A 20,944-nucleotide genomic window follows, 5' to 3' on the forward strand; every position below is an offset into this window, starting at 1 on the left:
TATGGAGCCGAGACCCCGAAAGCCATATTTGGAGAGTAGTATTGGCCATCATAAGCATGAGATGGTGGCTCGTTGATTGGCCTCGTCACAGGAGGTGGAGGCGGGATTGTGTATGCCGGTGCGCCAGACACGACTAGAGGAGTGTTCCTGACCGGTGCGACTGGAGGTCGCACATTAGAGGTACCAGGAGCAACGTGGAGGCTGTAGTTTGGCACATACCCTGGTGGTAGGATGTGGTCGCTCGTTGCATGGAGCGGTGGTTGAGTAGCCAGGGGTACAGTGGAAGTTCCCTCTGAGGGACCACGGGGTGGAGGCTGACCAGACACCCAAGCTTGATATACATCAGACAATTGTTGTCTCAATTTTCTTATTTCCTCCGACTCTTGTTCAACTGATTGACCCTGGGGGTCGTCACTGATCAGCTCGATCTCATCATCGTTGGCCATTACTACTGCTCCCTTAGATCTAGTGAAGTAATGGTGTATTGCCAGTTTCACCACAAACCAACCACCTTAAGCTTACTAAGGTAAGAGACAACAAACGTATTAGGGTTAAGCATTTTATAGATATGAATCACACATAATGTGCCATGCTCCTATCATTGTCACTATTTCTAACATGCTTTTGGAGGCTTCATGTTTCATTCTGGCTTATGAGGTTGCTTCTTATTGACGCTCTTATTTTCTTCTCTCTATTTTTTTTTTTTACTCACGCCTCATTTTGATCCCTCATCTTAGAATCATTAAAAAATATTTTGATCGAACCTTTTGTGGGATGCCTACGTATCATGTCGCCGCATGAATCAGATCATTACGTAATACAGGGGGATTGGGAATAGACAGACCCATTTGTCTTTTTCTTTTTTCTTTTTTTTTATATATAAAGATTTTTAAATATATTTTTGGAGTTTTTTTTCTTTTTATGAAATTTTGAATTGTTTTTTTTAAATGAAGGAATTCTAAAGAAGGAAGAAAATATTTTGGACTTTGATTTGAAGATTGTTTTAGTTCTTCTTCTTTTTTTCGAATGAAAGGCTTCGGAAAAGAAGGAAAATATTTTTGGATTTAATTTCTTTTTGGATTTTCTAAGGAAAGAATTCTAGAGAGGGAATCCAGGAAAGGGAAACTATTTTTGAATTTTTCTTTTTTTTTTAAAATTGGGGCCAGAACCGATGAGGTTTGCCTACGTATCTCATATCCGGTGAGAATCAGACCTGCGTAGTTCGGTTGATGAGAAATAAAATAGATAAACTAACTCTTTTTTTTCATATACAATTAATCCAACAAAATCTCCTAGCAAAGAAAATATTTTCAATTTTTGTTTTCGATTTTTTTTTTTTTTGGAATTGGTGAAAGAAAAACTTCTAAAGAAGAAAAAAAAGATTTTTTTTGAATTTTGATTTTTTTTAAAAAAAATTCGAAAGAAAGAAAATATTTCTTTTTGGATTTTGGGTGAAAGACTTTTTTTTTTTTTAAAAGGAAGAAAATATTTTTGGATTTTTGGTCTCAAAAAAAGAAATTTCTAAAGAAGCAATTAAAGAAAAATATCTTTTTGGATTTTTGAAAATTGGGGGCCGGAACCGATGAGGTTTGCCTACGTATCTCACATCCGGTGAGAATCAGACCCGCGTAGTTCGGTCAAAACCGACTATGTTCTTCTTTTTGTTTTTTGATTTTTATGAAAGTTAATCTTTAAAAATCATATGCACTAGACCACATTATTTTTTTTCTCTGTTCGTTCAAGCCTCTGAAATAATGCAACAAGTAGCACATAACATGACATAATGGTCTCAACAAGGTACCTGTCCTAAAACGGAACTCGGCCCCTGTGTCGAGCGCTTGCTAAGTCAAATACACATGATGCAAATAAAGCGTAGCCTACTAGGGATATTCATTGCTTGTGGCTTGTTCTTCTAAGTTGTCAAATCCTAAAGGAGATGGTATCTAGACCTGGCTTACCCGGGCGGACAACCTGAGTCGAGGAGCGTCAAGCGTCACCAGTAGTAGAATAACACTGGCTAGCTAACGGCTCTCCCGCCTAAACATGTGTGACTAAATCTTTCACCAGAAGCTGGTAGGCTAAGCTGGCTTTATCTCAAGACAGAAATTTTGTGATGCTGGTAGGCAAACACAACATAACTAACTATCAAAAGACTCAGAGGGAAGAAGGGTTTTGTAACAGTTCTATGTACAGTTCAAGCAATATCAAAGCGGCATTTAGCACATTAGGCTCAAATACGTAAAAAAATTAGATAATAAACAAAAGCCAGGTATAACAGTTATTCTAAGCTCGAATTCTGAACCCTGAACTAGAGATTCTGGGTTCTTGTCCACAGCAGAGTCGCCAAAGCTGTCACACCTCTTTTTTCCCAAAGGGATAGAGGAGTTTTTCCAATCAAAGTGACATTAATCGGAATGAGATAATTTAGGTATTCAGATTCGCCACTTAGGATAATTTATGGTGTCCCAAGTCACCGATTTATTTTAAATCCCAAATCGAAGAAATTTGACTCCGTTTAAAGTCCGCGAAACCAGAAGACCGGGTAAGAAATTCTGTTAACTCGGGAGAAGGTGTGAGGCACTCCCGAGTTCCGTGGTTTTAGCACGGTCGCTCAACTATTAATAATTGGCCTAATTATCTGATTTATTACATGTTTAAAACCTATTGTGTATTTTTAACTTTTATCACTTTTAATTATTTATTTAACCGCTTTTGTATTTATGGAATTTATTTGAACACGTCGCGATGTCGCGCACTCGTTGTTACTGTACATATTGCGAATCGCGTCACGTGAAACACACTCGCGACCTACAACATGTTGATTTTTATTATTAATTGATTTGGAGTTATGGTCGAGTCACGTGAAAGGTACACTCGAATTGGGATTTACGTATCGTGACCATACCACGGGAACTGTACCCATGACCACGATGATTTATTAATTGTGCCTAAAGCTATTTACTCTTCCTGTCTCAAGATATTAGTCACTTTATGCTAGTTCATCACATTTATATCCCAAATACCAGTCAGTTGCTCTTACCAACGTTTGGTACAAGTCCCGACACTAAGGTTTATACATATTTTACTCCTACACCGTACAATCATATCACCAACTCGTCAAAGTTAACACCACTTTTATTTGTGCTGCTTTGATTCTTCATATCAAATCAAGCAACAAAAGGTGTAGAATAAGATGTATAAATACAACATAGGTAAGACAAAAAGGTCAAATGCATTAGGTTTCCAACAGCAATAAGAACTAGAATCTAGGAATAAGCTACCCATTAGCAGATTTAAACAAAAATCAGCAACGAACTTCTCATAAACAAACACATATATTTAAATAAAAATCATCACCATTCATCCAAATCTTATAGCAAAAACTACACACGAATTTAAAAAGGAGCAAAATAACAGAGGAAGGATTGAGAATGCACCTCAATACGATATTTTCTTCAATTTATAATGAAACTTCACGTACAAAATCAATAGATATTAGCCATGCCTGTTTAGAACACATCAATACCAAACTTACATGATCGGAACCGTGAACCTCGAACAAGACCTCGATCGAACCGGAATCAACCTCGGCTCAAACGAAACTCCATCATTTGAGAAAAGCAGGAAAGAAAAAAAAAAAAAGGCCAGCAAATGCAACAAGGGTTCTCCAAAAGAGGAAAACAAATTCAATCCATTTATAACAACAAGAATTGGGACTCCTATGCTTGTAGTGGTAATATTTCTGCTTTTTTACCGAAAAAAAAAAGAAAGGAAACCAACGGCGAAGTGGAAAATGGATTGGTCCAATCTTGTTTTCCTAAATTCCTCCGTCGTTTTCTTGTTGTTCTTGTGTGTATGTGGTTCCTTTTATTCTTTTCTTGTGTAGATTTCGACCGATTTCTTTTGAAGGGAATGGGGGTCAGACGGCAGAAAAAGGGATGAGTGCTGGGCCGTTCTTTCTCTTTTTGGGAGGTGCGGCTCCTGTCTTTTGGAAATGAGAGTGAGCTCCTTTTGTAGGGAGTAGGAATTAGGTTAGGTCAAATGGGGAGTGGGTATGAGCTTGAGCGAGTTGGGCCTTTAGTAGCCAAGTTTGTGCTCAAAATTTGGGATTTTAACTCTTAAAGTGCAAACTATATGAAACTTTTTTTTTTTTTGTATTTTTCAATTTTTGAGCTTTAAAACTAGAATTAAAATTAATAATAAAGTGAAATCATATAGAAATAAACTTAAATAAATATTCTAAAAATACTAAGACTATTAAAGATAATTCTGATGTGCAGGTCAAAAATTACGTGCTTACAAGAGCATTCTGGATGATCCTGAATATATTAGTTGATATACTGTGGGCAATTTCAGCTAATTCCCCATTTGTTAAGTGAACTGAACCACCTTTACTTAATGAACTTGCATTGTGTAGTAAATCCAATCTTGGAGTCATATGATTGGATGCTACATATCTACAATCCAAACACCTTGATTCAAACAAGTCATTAAGGATGTAATAGCACCCGTTTCCAGCTCTGCTGCATTAGCTGCAACTTCTGTGGGCTTGCTGTTGAGCAATTGCAAGATTTGTTGGTATTGTCATGGTGTGAAAGTTGGTGCAGTGGGAGTGGAAGTGAAGGTTGTTGGTGTAGGTTGTTGAGTCACCAACTTAGTTGTTCCTTGAGAGTTGTATTTCTTCTTGAACTTATGGTCATTTGGATATCCTACTAGCTTGTAGCATGTATCCCTAGTAAGACCTTTTAATTTGCAGTAATCACAGTAGACATTATAGTTCTTCTTTGGCTTTTGCTGATTTCCAATCCTATTTGTCAACAAGGCAGCCATTTCACCAGCATTTAGATTAGCATAAGCATTTTTCATAGTCTTTTGGCTTTCACGTTCCATTAGCATAGAATACACCTTATTTACTGATGGTACTGAGACCATCATCAAGAGCTGACTCTGAGCCTATAAGTACGACTCATTTAGCCCCATCAGAAACTGTAGAAGCATTTGGGGCTCCATAAATTGAACGAGTTCGCGAGATTTGGCACAGCCATAGCCAGGTATTGGTGCCAAACTATACAATTCTGGCCAAATCACTCTCAATTTTGAGAAGTAAGTTGAAATTGAGCTAGTGACCTGACTAGCAAAGTTGAAGTTGAGCTAGTGCCCTGACTAGCATTAGCAATTTCTTTGTGGATCTAAAAAATCCTAGAACACTCCACCTTATCAAAATACTCTTTCAAATCATCCAATACCGCACTAGCATTTGAGGAATACACCATTTCACTCAGTAATTCCGGAGAAACACAGTTCATCAACCAAGACAATACAATCGCATTATAACGTTCCCAGAGGTCAACAAGATTCGTACTGTAATTCTCCCTTTTGCATGTGTCGTCTATGAAACTTAGCTTGTTTCGACCTAGGATTACAATCCTCTTCGCCAGGCTCCACACAGAGTAATTTTTCGGTCCTCTCAATTGTAACGAAATCAATATAACTCCGGAATTATCATTTGAATTCAGGAAGAGCGGATGATTGTGATTTAGTTTCTCCGGTTCGGTGTTATCGGCTGTCGCCATTGACGATCTTCCTTCCAAGCTTCGAGAAAATGAAAATTGAAGACAATATGACCATATTAATGGTCGTGTGGCTCTGATACGATGTTGAATTTAGCTATCCATGGACATCTGTCATGGTGATTGAGCTGAATTACTCTATTAGCCGGAGAAGGAGGAGGTCGTAGAGAATGAATCTTAGGGAATATTCTAGAAGAGGAGAGAGAATTGTAATATTTCATTCCAAATGTAAAATATATTTGTACATGTGTATATATAATGTGGGAAAACTAATCTAACTGTAGTTAGTACTAAAGCTAACTCAAGTTACTCTAACTCTAGTATAGTGTAAGTTAGTTATAACTAACTAATGGATAACTAACAAAGCTAACCACCACTAGCACTACAGGTCCATATCTATTCTTCAATCTTATATTTGTCTCTGGTCACTGGTGAACATATCGTGTATGTTACAGTAGAGAACAATTATTTTTCTCTCCAGAGACTAGAAGTATATAATAAGGATGAAATAGAAGGAATTGTTTGTTTTTGTTGTTATTAGCATACATAAACTTCTTGACACTCAAAAGTTGATGTTTGGTTAGTTTAGAAGAATATTTTTGACTGGCTCAACTCTCATTGAAAAATTATGGGACTTTTATAGGACTACTAGGCGATGTAAACAATTAGCCACATATATACGTTTAGAGAATTCATCCATTAATAAATTACATAACACAATTTTATTCAATTCACATAATTATACTCTGAAGGTGTACAATAGTAAAAATAGTTGAATCACAGTGTTGTATACTATTAAGGTATACAACATGTGAATTGTATACTGCAAAACTATAGAACATACGTATTTCTTTTGGGTATTTTGTAAAAAGTTTTCTAGGTATGAATTATAATACTTTTTAAAACATATACTTTCGGATAATTAATTATTTTATCCTGAAAATTTAAACTAAAAATTTTAATTTTAGGACAATTTAGAACATTTATGTCCCAAAAAAGGTAAACTGAAAAACTAAAATTCATTACAGATTGGCTAATTCCTAAATAGCAACCTTTTAGAGTGGTTACCTTGTGTCATTTCTACTAACTTCTTGGACTACTTCAATGAATATGAAGCTTGGGCCAATGGGGCTTCAAGCTTTGGGCAGAAAAGGAAAAGGAAATGGAGCACACCTAACAAGCCCACGGGGCCCTTTTGTACAAGGCTCTAGATCTCCTGTATGAACTGCTGGCAATACCAATATTTTTTACGAAAAAGGTTCAAATATGTCCTTGTACTATACGAAATTGAGCACATTTGCCCTTCGTTAATACTTTAGCTCAAGAATGCCCTTATCGTCACATAGTTGGTCCATATATGTCCTTAGAGTCACACAGTTGGCTCATATATGCCCTTTTCGAAACGGAATCCACCCAAACTAATTATCTCTTTCGCTAATTGTATTAAAATATATTACAAACACTATTTCCTTTTTATTAGTACTTTTTTTCTTTACCTTTCTCTTTTCTTTCTTCTTTTTTCTTTTCTTCTCTTTTTTTCCCTTTTTCTTTCTCCCTTATCCGATTTCCTCCATTGCTGGATGACTTCTCCATTTTCGTCACCAATTTCACTTGACAAAACTCATGAATTCCAATTACTAAGAAAATTCTCCCAAAAAAATATTTTAATAGATCATATGTTTGTCAATTTTTTAATTTTACAGAACATATATTTAGTTATAAAAAATTTAACAAAGTAAGATTGAAATACTATTTATGTAACAAAAAACCCGAAAAATCTAACAAAATCGAACCATTGGTTTGGTTTGGTTTGATAAAATCGAACCAACCCCGTCTATATACACCTCTAATTTACATAGTTAATATAAAAATAGAAAAAAGATGAAAAAAGACTAACAACTCAAATTTATAACACTAGAACTTGACCTCTGGGCTTTTAATCATTAAATTATCATTCTGAAAATAATTTAAATATTTTGATCTTTTGAGTATTGTTAAAGGTTGAGATATTTTTATTATTTTAAAGTTTAAACCATAATTTTTGGAACAATTTTATTTTATTTAGAGGGCCAGTGATATTGGAATTTGATTACCATATGGGAGAATTTTCTTAGTAATTAAAATTCATGAGTTTTGTCAAGTGAAATTGGTGACGAAAATGGAGAAGACATCAGCAATGAAGGAAATCGAATAAGGGAGAAAGGAAAGGAAAAAAAAAAGAGAAGAAAAGGAAAAAGAAGAATAAAAGAGAAAGCTAAAGAAAAAACAAATACTAATAAAAAGAAAATAGTGTTTGTAATACGTTTTAATACAATTAACGAAATAGATAATTAGTTTGGGTGGATTCCGTTTCGAAAAGGACATATATGGGCCAACTATGTGACTCTAAGGGCATATATGGACTAACTATGTGACGGTAAGGGCATTCTTGAGCTAAACTATTAACGAAGAGCAAATGTGCTTAATTTCGTATAGTACAAGGGCATATTTGGACCTTTTCCGTATTTTTTATTTATTTTTGGCTTCTTTTTTTTTCTTTGGTCAAATGGTAAAAATAGTTACACTCTGCTGGAAAACAACACCATCAGACATTAGTAGAGGTAACACCTCATTTGAATTGGGCAAAATACAAACCTTGCAAATCACAACATTTGAATCTAAAACAATTTGATCCACATTATTTCCACCTAGTTTGTTCAACTTACTATGTTAATAAAATAAAAGAATGCAGCTTTTCCCTATGTTAATATTCCTCCCAATTTTTATTTTATTTTTTCAAATTCTGGCTCCATATTGAGCCAACATCAAACAGTTCTAATAGTTCTGTAAAAAAAACCAAAGGCTAACAATACCATACTCACTAACAAAACTATTCTGAGGATAATAAGTTAATAACCTATAGTCTTGCTCTTCTATTTATAAAGTTCATGGGTTCATTGAAATACAATATATATCGTCTCGTTAGGTTAACACTCCTCAATCTATGATCATTTTATTGATATTGTTCAATTTGTTTAGCTTCACTTTAAATGCTATAAAAGGGTCTGTTTTCGTAAAGTTAAAACTTGTGACATGATTTTCAGAATTACCCCAATGCATGATTAGAACTAAGCAATTCAGTTTACGAACTAGTGGTCGATGAACACTCTTTACTCAAATTATACCCCCTCTGTCTTCATCTTTATTGTTATGATGATAGTGAAGGATTTAAACTTCCTAGAAAATGAATGGTAACTCAACTAAATAACCATAGATGTAAAAACAAAAGCAAAAAAACCATAGATGTTCAAATTTGTTTTAACATTATATTAGAATCGACAATCTATTAAGGAACTCAATATTATAAGATTCCGCCAAAGTTTTACAAATCCTCAAGTCCTTACTCCATCCCTCACAGGTTCATTGGAGATTTAATGTTTGTACTCATTGTTTTGTAATATATTATTTTTTTAAAACATTTGAATAGATTGTATCACTTGATGTAGTTTAATAATATTTTGTTTCTTGATTTATTTGTATAGTATTGTACGATATCAAATAACTTTACTAATACCCTATTTAATACTTCTTAATTTATCACAAATTATGCCTCGTAAATAGTTTAAGATATTAAATTCACCAAAATCCTAACGAAATCAATCAAAGGCATAAAAAAGGGTTGGATAAAAAGGGGTCTTAGCATAAAAAAGGTAGGTGAGAATGCTAAAAGGGATAAATAAAAAAATGAAGCTGCAAACATACTAGATGTCTAATATTGATTAGTAGATTTAGATGTTATTTTGGTGATTTGATTGTGCGAGCAAGTTCGTATGATATTATTACACTTGTGTGCATGTTTGGTTTGGAGCCTTAGGTAAGGTGAAGTTAAACAGAAAAATAAAACTATGAAATAATAAGTAACATAGCTGGAAAAAAAAGAACGTAACAATAGAATCACACCAAATGAGTATTTTACATAAAATGGGTCTTTTCGTTATTACATACCAACAAATTTAACAATACAATACTAAAATAGCAGATTAACGAGAAATCATTTATGTCTTCAACAACTAGTATACATGACATATTCACATGCTTGCTTACCAAACACTAGAAAATATGAGAGAAACTCTCATTTTCCCATAGGAAACATTTTTTTGAAGATGTTTTTCTTCATACTAAACACACCCTACATGGCTACATCCCTTCAGGAAATGGGATGGATTCACAGCAATGGTAATAGCCATCGTCACCATACACATACATTTGTGAAAGATGAGCTTCACGTAAAAGACACTCTCCCCATTCTTCCGAGCCATACTGACCAAAAATTGCTCGTGCATCAAAGGAATCAGCATTTCCTGATCTATTTTTGCTACCAATTAGAGAACAGTAAGTCAGTGGCAACCATAACAACAAAGAGAGTTATGCAACCGGTAGCATCATGCTAGAGACTTTAAGCTGACTAATAAACAAGACTATGCAATGAAAGAATTAAAAATGGCACCTTCTCCTGTGTCCCGCATTCATTATAGTGGCATGTAACTGTATTAGAAGGGGCAGAAAAGGCTGATCAGGAACATTTCAAAACATAAAAATAGCCCCCCCAAAAAAAATCATGGATAAGCTATACAAGCATTCTGGTATCAAATCTAAAAAGGAAAAAGGCCACCAGAGACTATAGAATACATCTTGATAAGTAACAGTATCAAATGCAAGTCTAAAAACAGTTTTACGGGGACAAGCATAATGAGCATTTCTCGAAAGTAACCATAAAAGTGAAAATATAATTGAATAAGATGAAGCATAATGTTCAAGTATTTAATACTTGATGCCAGAGCAGAAAAAGAAACGAACACCACAAGAAAGCACCAGCAAGCAAAATGCAACTGAAGAAACAAGTTCCAGGCATATAAAGTTGGAATGCAGGAGGTGAGAAATGAGTTACGGTTCGAGAGTTCTGAATTCAGCCATATTGACTCTTGGTGGTGAATGAACTGCTTCCATTTCCAAAATAGGGTCGAACCATTTCTGGTTGTATTAAGAGATCCTCTACCGGGTGCCTTATGATTTTAGGCCCTTGCTTTTTAGGATAGCCAAGAAATCCCCGGGGGCCAAGTGGTGCAAAGTTCGAAAATCAGTAGATAATGAGCCCGCCCCTCAATCCTTCTCCGCTTAAATATCTGGCTTTTGTACCACTAGACCAAAGCCCTGGGGAGCCTTTAGACGCTTGCGATGAATAAATTGCTTTTATGAGAAAAGAAAGTGGAAGGGAGGAAAAGCAAGGAAGAAGCAGCACTAGATTGAATGGTCAAAGTATTTGAACACAGCATCAACAGAAATAGAGTCCTAATGGACAAACAATAAAGGCACTGCCAACCAAATCAACCAGACTACAGAATTAACACCTTGAAAGCTATACCTTTAACTTCCGGTTTGCATCTTTTTCAAGAACAAGACCAGCTTCAGTGAACGCATCAATGATGACCTCTAGAAAGGCTAAGGAATGACAATTGCAGGTAGTAATTTCCCTTAGAAATGACACATGCAGAGAAATTAAAATCAGTGGGTACAGTGAAGAAGATGCCAGAAATTGTGGATACGACAAGCACGTAAAAGTCGGGCTTCACCACCAATTACTTCCACAGGAGCATATACAACATAAGCTTTTGCCGGAGACCCTCTCATGCACTCCTGCAGAGTAAGAACAAATCTGAGTTCCGGCCAAGAAAAATTGAGACCTTGTGAAATCTCATTAGAAGCGACAGCCCAGAAACATCCAGCATCTAAAATCTATATGATATGTAGTCTCTCACTCTCACTCTCTCTGACACACACATACACAAACCAACAATTGAAGAAGCAAAAAGAAAAAGAGATTGGTGTCGCATGAAAAGGTAAATGAATTCTCTAGATACAATATAAGTGGGTCAACATTGCTACCAGTGGCACAGTTGAAGGCTCTAATACACATTTACCAATTGTTTAGTTTGGAGTTAAAAAATTACAGAAGTCTATTTGCTAATTCACATTTCCACTCTCATGCGTTGTCTATTTTTTTTTTTTTTTTGTAATACTTTTAACTTTTAAGCATATAAACTCAAGGCAGGCCTGATCTATGTTTCTTCATCAATTCGCACTGTTTCGCTACAAAATATTACTACAACTGTAATATCACTACTAATTCTTGTATCCTGTTTGGAGATGTTTTCTTTCTTGTTTTAGTGTTTCCCCAAGCCATTAACTTATTAGCCCATGAGAGAAAATCATCAAACCACAAGAAAATATTCCAAACTAGCAAACTGCTATAGCACAACAAATAGACATCAGAATCCATAAAATAAAATCTGAGTGGACCGTATGCATTTTTTTGATAAACACATACTGCAAGCCCGGCAATTACTCTCCAAAAAGGAAAAAGCCAAAGAAAAAGTCACTAGCGAAGTACAACTAAATTGATTAAGTTAACTCGTGTTATTTTACTTTGCACAACAAAATATCGAAATTTTGTGGTGCATGGAAAAATTACATCACATTCAACACATGTATAGTTATAAAAGGAAAAAAGGAACAAACACGTCAGGTGGCAACTTAAATTTATTCGAAACTTATAGTTGGACATTTCAAGTATCTCTAGTATGAGATCTATCATTTTGTTTTTGAAGTAAAAGATAAAGTGCAAGTTAAATTCAGATAATATTTAATACTGAAAAAACAAAATATAGATGATCTACATGCATATGAACCTAAACAATATAAGAACATTAGTTTCTGTAATACAATATGAAAATTTCCAATTTGACAGTTGCAATAATCTTAGGCTCAAGATGCTAAAAGTTGTGAATACTGAAAGGTGACTAGCTCTTAGATGTCTTCCCTCAATGTTCATTCGAGAACTTTGAGCCGAGTGATCCTTTCCTACTTTGCTCTTTTGGTGACTTAAACCAACAATCTTACGGTAGGTGGAGATTCCTCACCACTAGTCTATCCATCCATTGTTTCCTTTCACTCCTCTCTTACTTTGTTCAATGAATCCTAGATCCTTTGCTGCATCAAGATAGCCATTAATAGTGAAGTGCATTTGCTACAGCAAGAAAACCATTAATCACCTTCTGCTCAATCTACAACATCTTTCCATGTTTCTTCGTTATTGGACACTACTTACATGAGATGGGATGAGTGGTGGCAGACGGTGTTTTGATCATTTTTCTTACGGAAAAGGGCCAAAACTACCCCTATTGCTTGGTAAATGGTCTGAAATTACCCTCCATCCATCTTTTGGTCCATAAATACACACGATGTTATTTCTAGGCTTAAAATTACCCCTCCCGGTAATGGTGCAATATGTGTGGACCCATTTAATGCGTTGGCAACATATTAATAGGCCACGTGGCTATTTATTGTAGTCATTACATCCGGGTGTAATATACCCGCCCCATTATTTAACCCGCCCCAATAATAGGTTATCCACTTCTTGTGCGTTAACCTATACCTTTTTATGCAGACGATTAGCAACAGATGATTCACCCAAAGATTGATTGCAAGTAGATAAGCAAATACGAACTCCACGGATAAATTTCAAAGGAAAGGGTTATGATGCCAGTTAAATTGTGTTAACTAAACCAGCTGTGTACAAAAAAAGAATTAGCTTTAATAAGGAGATGATATAACTTACGCGGATAAGAATTAACATGTAATGATTATCAACTATAGCAGCCTGAAGTGCATAATTGTATAACTTGGATAAATACTTACCAAACCCTTCAGTCTTATAGACACAGGTCGGTTCTCCAAAGCATCAAGTACTTTTGGTGAGACACTCTGGTTTATTTTGAGAAGTTAGACAGAAAAAGATATTACAAAGGGACAAAATAGCCATTCAAGTAGAAATGTTTACCCGCAAAACCTGAGCAGCAGCTTCAAAACGGTCCTTATTCCAAAGCTTCAGTATGAGCACAGTCAAGTGGAATGTTTCTGGATTAATAAAGATGGACTTCTCAATTCCCAACTCTGTTTGAGTGGAAAAACATTGGTGAATTTTGTCAGAGATTAAGAACTAGAAGCACCGAGTCCCCATGCTAGGTTGAAAGATAGGGATAGATATTATAATAAACATAAGGAAATGAAGAGAGAACAATTTTCATCTTTTACAACAACATTAGAACATGAATCCTTTCAGAATACCTAATAACCCATAAACTTGGCACGAATTATTAGTAGCACATCTGAACTATTCGTAATCTTAATTACTCCTCGACTTGGCTATTTGATAGTCCTTATCCCCTAAGATGCTGACATGGCAAACAGCTTAGGTGCGTGCAAGTGACTAGAAATTGAAGAATCAGCTAGAGGTGGGGTATTTTCCACCCGTTACTTGACAGTCATATACAATGGTTTATTTATTCCAATTGTTTAATTCCCCTAAGATGCTGACATGCAAGAGCGTAGCAAGAGCATGTATGTCACTTCCTGGAGATGAGATCATCCAGGGGTTAAATGCTGTCAAATATCCAAGTGCATAGGGTAATTTATACTATGTGCAACTAATAACCCGTGCCAAGTTTACGGGGATTTTAGCTAACCTGTCCTTAAGAAAAGAAACACAGTACGTAGATCTTATACCAAATAGTTCTGAAGCCTTTGATTCTGAGGTAGGGGACTTAGACACTTCAGTAATTCCAAGAACTGAGTTCTGAAAGTTGATGAGTTTGTTTACCAGTTCAGGATATATGGCTAATGGAAGCGATACAAAGTGAGAGTAGTCCGGATATTGGCTTTCAACTGCCTACAGGAAACAAAGAGGCACAAATAAGACTTGGAGGACTAACTCAACTTTAATCCTGAAAGAGTTCCTCGACAAAAAACAGAAGTCAAATAAAGTGGCCTTATTTAGACGTAATGCTATATTTTAAACAAATTACTGGCTAAAATATGGCTGTTTAGTCAAAATTTTATCCTTAATAGAATCAATGGAAGCAAAATAGACAGAATAGCCTTAGTAAAGACTCAGTTGATTAATAACTTTGCAGCACTGAATGTTCAAGCAGAAATGAGATCAACTATAGAGATATAAGAGCAATTCAGGCAGCATAGACATGAGATTATTCCTAACTGCAAAGCGGAGACCTATAAATCAGTATATGCACTTTCAATAAATTAGGCGTCTGGGCATATGCTTCTGCTGCCGCAGATCCTACTTCCGGGTGCTTTTTCTACATAAAAAAGTACTACGAACTATAAAATCCAGATGAAAAGATGCAAAGAATTCACTCCAAACCTACCCCCTCCTATGAACGCCGCAGCTCTTGTATTCTTATGAAAAGGGAACCCTAAGTATTTATCGACTACTCTTGGTTGGGAAGGATGGTCTAATTCCATTTACCGAAAAAGAAAATGGGCCTGAATGATCAACGAACATAATATATACCATTTTTTCACAGGCTGTCGATCCATTTGATGGATAGGACCTATAAAAGCAGAACAGTGAATATCAGAATCACAAATCCAATGTAAAAATAAAACATTTAGGAGCCATATTCAAAAGAATCCAAAAATAAAATAAAAACACGGTCTGAACCAAAAAACAGTGTTTGCAATAGGCACTCCAAAACCTCAAACTATGCCAACACAGGATCAAGGTCGTGGAGAACAATAGAGAAATGATCAAATGGACATTTATAAGGAGTCGAAAACTTCCAAACGCCACGTATAAAGGGACTTCAGATCAAGTTGATTTAAAATTCTTGTACTTATGCAGACATAAAATGTAAAAACAACCATGTAAGGGTATGAGTTAATACCAGAAGACTGAGAAGGACTAGAGCCTGAAGGTGCACCCCTAGAACGAACATTTGATGCTCCTGATCTACTCGGTTCCACATCCCGTTGCAGCTGGTTTCCACAGCCGCCGCCACCACCATGTTGCTGAGGCTGCTGTGGCGGTGCCCGTATCCAAGCAGTACCACTGCCGCTACTAACATCTTGTTGTCGCTGCTTCGGTGGTGGTCGCGTCCAAGCAGTACCACCGCCACTACTACCATGTTGCTGTGGCTGCTGCTGCGGTGGTGGCCGGGGCCAAGCAGTACCACCGCCACCACGACTGACCCAAGCAGTACCACCACGACCCGGATTCTGACCAGCTGTATGGTGCTGACCCGTACCCTGCTGATTATAAGGAGCCCCACGACCCTGATATTGACCCGGACCAGATGCCCTTGGCTGGTTACCCCATTGTTGTGGAGGCTGAAATGGTGGCTGCTCATTGTATGAACCCATCCTGGGGCCCACCCCTTCCGCCTCCACAGCCTTGCTCCTGTTCGGAGTTACCACCGCCACGGCCTCGGCCTCGGCCACGACCACGGTTACCTCCACCGCCACCACGTCGGTAATTTCCACGGTCCATTTTCCAACTTCACTAAATAAAACAACTGTATCTTTTCAAAAAACAAATTATATACTCCTTTTTAGTTGTCATATTTTGCTTCGAGTGTGAAAGTAAAGTTTGATCAAACATTTAAACTTTTTGACATAATAAAAATTATATTTTTAGTATTTTTATTAGAATTTTTAAGAATGTAAATTTTAATTTTATCTCTAATTTTACTTTAAAAATTAATTAAATTAACTCTCGAGAAGAAAATATTACAACAATTTTAAACTTGAGAGAGTAGAAATGACGCAAAAGAAAAAGCTCATAATGATTTGCAACTGCGAGGATCTAGTTGTGTACTTGTGGAGAGTAAAAGACTAAATATGGTATATAGAGTAGAAACAAAGGAATATTAAATGGAATAAGGCCGAATAGCTTAGTAGACTGAGCTCCTCTACTTATTTCAATTAGACATCTTGCCCTCGTACATCACTTGTTTTCGTCCAGACAATTCTACTTTATAAAAAACTTATTGTCTTAATTCAAGTTATGTGATATTTATTTTGTTGAATGAGATAATGTGTGTGGCTCCATGCTTTTAAAAGAGAGTTAATGCAATAATTTTGATTAAAAAATATTAAAATCAAAAGAAAACTAACAAAGAAAAGCAAAAGGAAATAATTTAAAATATTCCCCTAACTTTTTCGCACCTACATCTTCTTTCCCGAAGCTTCGCCCTTCCGAACCAACCAACCCCCTAAACCCCGGGGTTCTACTCTACTCTATTACATTTGGCTCCAATAAACATCAATACACTTGCAGATTGATGCCACGTGTTCATATAATTATGAAGGGCTGAGATTGCTTTTAATTTATTCTTATATTTTTTGTTATTCTCCATCTTTTGCGAACCGAAACAAGAACAGTAATAGTTCCAATTGACTATTACTTTGAGTATGACAAAACATGTACCTAATGCACTGATTTTTTATTTTATAATTAATGGCATTAATTACTGATTTTCTACATATAAAAAGCTAACCAAATTTTATTCTATTAAACAATTAATTCATATATATAAATTTTTATAAGAATACAATACATTCGGTAACCTTTTGTTTTGTGGCACACTTTGCTATGTTTGTGCTTTCATGGAAGGGAATGATTGGTTGGGTATTGGCATGAGATAAGTACATTAGAAGGATAAAAATTTTGACGCCGACAAGTTCCTTCTTGTTCCGGTCCGCAAAAGATGGAGAATGACCAAAAATACAAGAATAAATTATAAAGCAATCTCAACCCTTCATAGTTATATAGACACGTGTCATCCATCTACAGGTGTATTGATATTTATTGGAGCCAAAAGTAATGGAGCAGAGCTGAACCCCAAACTCAGCTTCTTCTTTCCCTCCCCTCCCTCCTCTGGTCACGAACCCTCAACCTTCCAACCTAGCTCCGCAATGGTAAAGAAGAATCAAAAGAATATAGATGAGTAGGAATGGCGATTGGGTAGGATAGGGCAAGGTGTGTGACCTGCTAAGCTTTTGATCTGCCCTATCCTGTCCTATTTAATATTTTTCAAGTTGTTGTCGTGCCTTGCCCGCCCTATTAGATCCTGCCTTGCCCTATTTAGACTTTCCTTTATTTTTTAACTTTTTTCATTTTGTAAGAATTATTCAAGTTTTTATAACTTTTGACCTTTTTAATAAAGCTAAAACTCCTTACATATCATGTCTTTCCCTATTCAAAATTTTCTTAAAAAGTGTTTTGACCTGCCTTTATCCTGCCTTGTCCCGTTTAAGTATTGCCATGCCCTATTGCCATCCAATACATGAGGTTTAACAAATATACCTAAAATTTAACAAACAAAAATACCGAAGTCTTCTCTTTAATTTCTCTCTAAGATGAATTAGTACCAAATAAAGAGTGAGTGGAGGTGCGTTTATCTGTATTTTATGAGCTTCTAAGACGAGTTCTATGCCATTGGAAAAATACCAAGTTAAGAAGATTTTTTTGGCAAAGACCATGATCTGATTCAGTAATTTTAATTTGTACACACTCTCTCAACCATCAAATTGGGCTGGTGCCTCTTTTGATTGGTACTAGTTATTTTCTTTAGGCAAAAATCTCAAGAACAGCCAGATCAAATTGGGTCGTGACACTCACAATCACCAATTGCATGTACACAAACTCATACAGTAATCAAGATTCTCTTCTTTAATTAATCTAGAAAATAAAAAAATCAAAGAGCTTGCAATCAAATGCACACACCATATATAAATAGTCATATTTTAAAACGTGGAAAATTTGAGAGTGTAGTGCAATATATAATAGGATGATTATCCCAAGGCACAAGCATCAGAAGTCCAATTAAGGGCTAACGATCAAGTGAATGGTGGCCCATTTTAATTCTACAGAGCCAACTTAACTTTTATTTCATAATATCTCAAAATTCTAAACCTGAGAAGCTAGAATAAGCGTACTCGTATAAACTTTAAGAAACAATTAACATCCGAATACTTACCTGCAAGTATAAGGTCAAATATTGAAGAGAGATCACGAACAGGAAACCCTACGTTCTCGGATGAAAGACAAAAGTGAGAGTAAAGTGGCTATTCGTTTGTGTGAAAATGGTCATGCATAATTTTCTTATTTATTGTCTCGCTGGTATGAGATCAAATATCACATATAAGCAGTTGTCCCGCTATTTTTTAACCTTATTTACCCTGCTAAAATCAATGTTCAAGAACCGATTCAGAAAAGCAATAGTAATGAAGGAATGAATTTAACTTTTATATATTGATAACGTGATTTATTTGTTAGCCATGTTAGTGATATTTCACCTATAATGCATAAATTGTACAGTGCTAAATTATGAGGGCGTTTGGACATAAGAATTGTAAAATTCTAAAATAGGGAGAAAATAAATTTCAAGTGAAAATGGTATTTGAAATTTAGAGTTGTGTTTGGATATGAATATAATTTTGGGTTGTTTTTAAAGTTTTGTGAGTGATTTGAGTGAAAATTTTAAAAAATAACTTTTTGGAGTTTTTCAAATTTCCGAAAATTTTCAAAATACATATTCAAGTGAAAATTGAAAATTTTATGAACAAATACTGATTTCGAAAAAAAGTGATTTGTTTTTGGAAAAAAGAAAATATTTCTTATGTCCAAATGAGACGTATCATATTTTTTAGGTTACTCATACTTCCACTTATTATAATAAGGCAAAATATATAAGTTGACAACCGAACTATGGACTAAATCCCTGTTACGCATTTTTTGTGGGCGAAAATAATATTACACACTCAACCTTTTAAAAGTGTGTCTAAGATACGCCGCTTTTTTCTTGACCACTTCACCTAAATATGGGTAATGTCACGCACCTATAAGTCGTGACATTTGTCATTAACATAAATAAAAAAAAATATAAAATTACACATATACCCCCATCTTCTTGAACCCAGTCTCTTCCACCTCCATCTCCATCTCCTCCTCCATGGACCACCCAAAAAATTAGAACACACAATTCAACACAATAATTAGGATCCCAAGTGATTTAATACCAGAAAGAAATAAAAGCATCAAAAGCCAATAAGCCATGGCTCACACAACCGTATCATCTCCACAACAAGGCAATTGTTAAAAGAAAAATGCAACAATGGCAAGGGTAGATCGAAAATAGAATAAGAACGACCTTCTCTCTATAACTCCTTGGGTACCATATCTACTGAAACTTATTTGCATCAACAAAGATATAAACTGGCTATTTTTATTTATAGCTCTCTTCCAAAATTTTGTTTGTCATTCCCATGGCTGCCGTCATCACCACAAACTTTCAGAATAAAAAATCCAGCCTTCTCTTCAACTTCAGATGCTAAGAATCCTAAATTTGAGATAGATAACCGCAAAATCAAAGGAAAAAGTAAATGCACACGATAGATGTAGCCGAAATTACTCACAGGAAAAAAAAGCTATATTAATTAAAAATTTTGCGATGATGGCAAAAATTTATTAAGTGGGAATGAAATCAACCATATAAAAAAGGAGGCTAGAGAATGAAAGATATTGGAAGCTTGAGATTAATGCAAAATATTTATATTTAAGAGGGTAGTGATTTTGAGAAAGAAAAAGAAAAGAAGGGATTTTGGGGTGGGGTGGCTGGTGGAAGAGAGAGACATAGGAAGGGTGGAGAAGATGAGGGAATTGCTGACACGTGGCATTAAATAAATAATTATACAGTATTTTTATTGGTAGATGCACTTCTATCGTAGTGTTTTACACATGCTGAGTCCTGGTCAAAGAAGGTATGTATTAGACACACTTTTAAAAGTTTGAGTGTGTAATATTATTTTCGCTCACACAAAGTGTGTAACATGAATTTGGTGCATTGTTCAGGTGCCAACTTATATATTTTGTCTTATAATAACAATAACAACATACCCACTTTATTCTCATACTTGGGGTCTGGGGAGTGTGTACGGAGACCGGTGTGTACGGAGACCTTACCCCTACCTAGTGAAGGTAGAGAGATAGTTTTTAATAGACCTTTGGCTTAGAAAAGTAGGGAGGAGAGGAAGAATAATAATAAGAAAAAACAGATGGAGAGAGGGAAGAAGAAAAGAAAAAAGAGATGGGAGAAAAGGAGGGGGAGGGGGAGAACAGAGTAACTAGCACCAAAATAGTGAGAATAGAGTAAGTAAAACCAAAAGAATACTATAACTAAAATCTGAGAGATAGGAGAGTACATGCGTGCTACTAGAACTATCGGTAAGAAAAGAAAAAACTCTCAACTACCTGCTAATCTTCTACCCTAATTCTCGACTTCCACTTATTATAATATGATTGTATAGTAATTCTCTCACTGTCGGAGGGGTTAAATTCTAAAGAAATACTATTAAGTGTCTTTCTTATAGTTTCATTTAGTGGTACCGACGGTACAACAATACTTGAAAAAAAAAAAAGAGCAAGAGTACATTATTTTTTTATTAGCCGGTCGTTTCGAGAGTTATAGCCTTGTTTCCCC

The 20,944-nt window shown here is 35.5% G+C and overlaps 2 protein-coding genes across 8 annotated transcripts; both read right to left on the reverse strand.

Moving 5' to 3' along the window:
* Positions 1-4,584: 4,584 nt before the first annotated feature.
* Positions 4,585-5,573, reverse strand: LOC142171990 (uncharacterized). The gene is made up of 2 exons (XM_075235738.1): positions 5,214-5,573; positions 4,585-4,953 (listed from the first exon to the last, which is right to left on the reverse strand). The coding sequence occupies exons 1-2, from the start codon at positions 5,571-5,573 to the stop codon at positions 4,585-4,587; spliced, it is 729 nt and encodes a 242-aa protein (XP_075091839.1).
* Positions 5,574-9,482: 3,909 nt separating this feature from the next.
* Positions 9,483-16,143, reverse strand: LOC107780071 (uncharacterized). 7 transcript variants are annotated; one of them, XM_075234702.1, is made up of 9 exons: positions 15,350-16,143; positions 14,977-15,016; positions 14,172-14,334; positions 13,447-13,559; positions 13,305-13,370; positions 11,153-11,243; positions 10,972-11,039; positions 10,057-10,094; positions 9,483-9,924 (listed from the first exon to the last, which is right to left on the reverse strand). In XM_075234702.1, the coding sequence occupies exons 2-9, from the start codon at positions 14,977-14,979 to the stop codon at positions 9,747-9,749; spliced, it is 720 nt and encodes a 239-aa protein (XP_075090803.1). In that variant the 5' UTR covers positions 14,980-15,016; positions 15,350-16,143; the 3' UTR covers positions 9,483-9,746. The 7 variants fall into 7 exon arrangements, with proteins under 7 accessions (XP_075090803.1, XP_075090804.1, XP_075090800.1 ...); XM_075234703.1 differs by having other exon boundaries at positions 13,447-13,523; positions 15,350-16,129; XM_075234699.1 differs by lacking the exon at positions 14,977-15,016 and having other exon boundaries at positions 13,447-13,523; positions 15,350-16,129.
* Between the last annotated feature and the right edge of the window lie 4,801 nt (positions 16,144-20,944).

Source organism: Nicotiana tabacum, chromosome 17, assembly GCF_000715075.1.
Source record: "Nicotiana tabacum cultivar K326 chromosome 17, ASM71507v2, whole genome shotgun sequence".
Lineage (NCBI taxonomy): Eukaryota > Viridiplantae > Streptophyta > Magnoliopsida > Solanales > Solanaceae > Nicotiana > Nicotiana tabacum.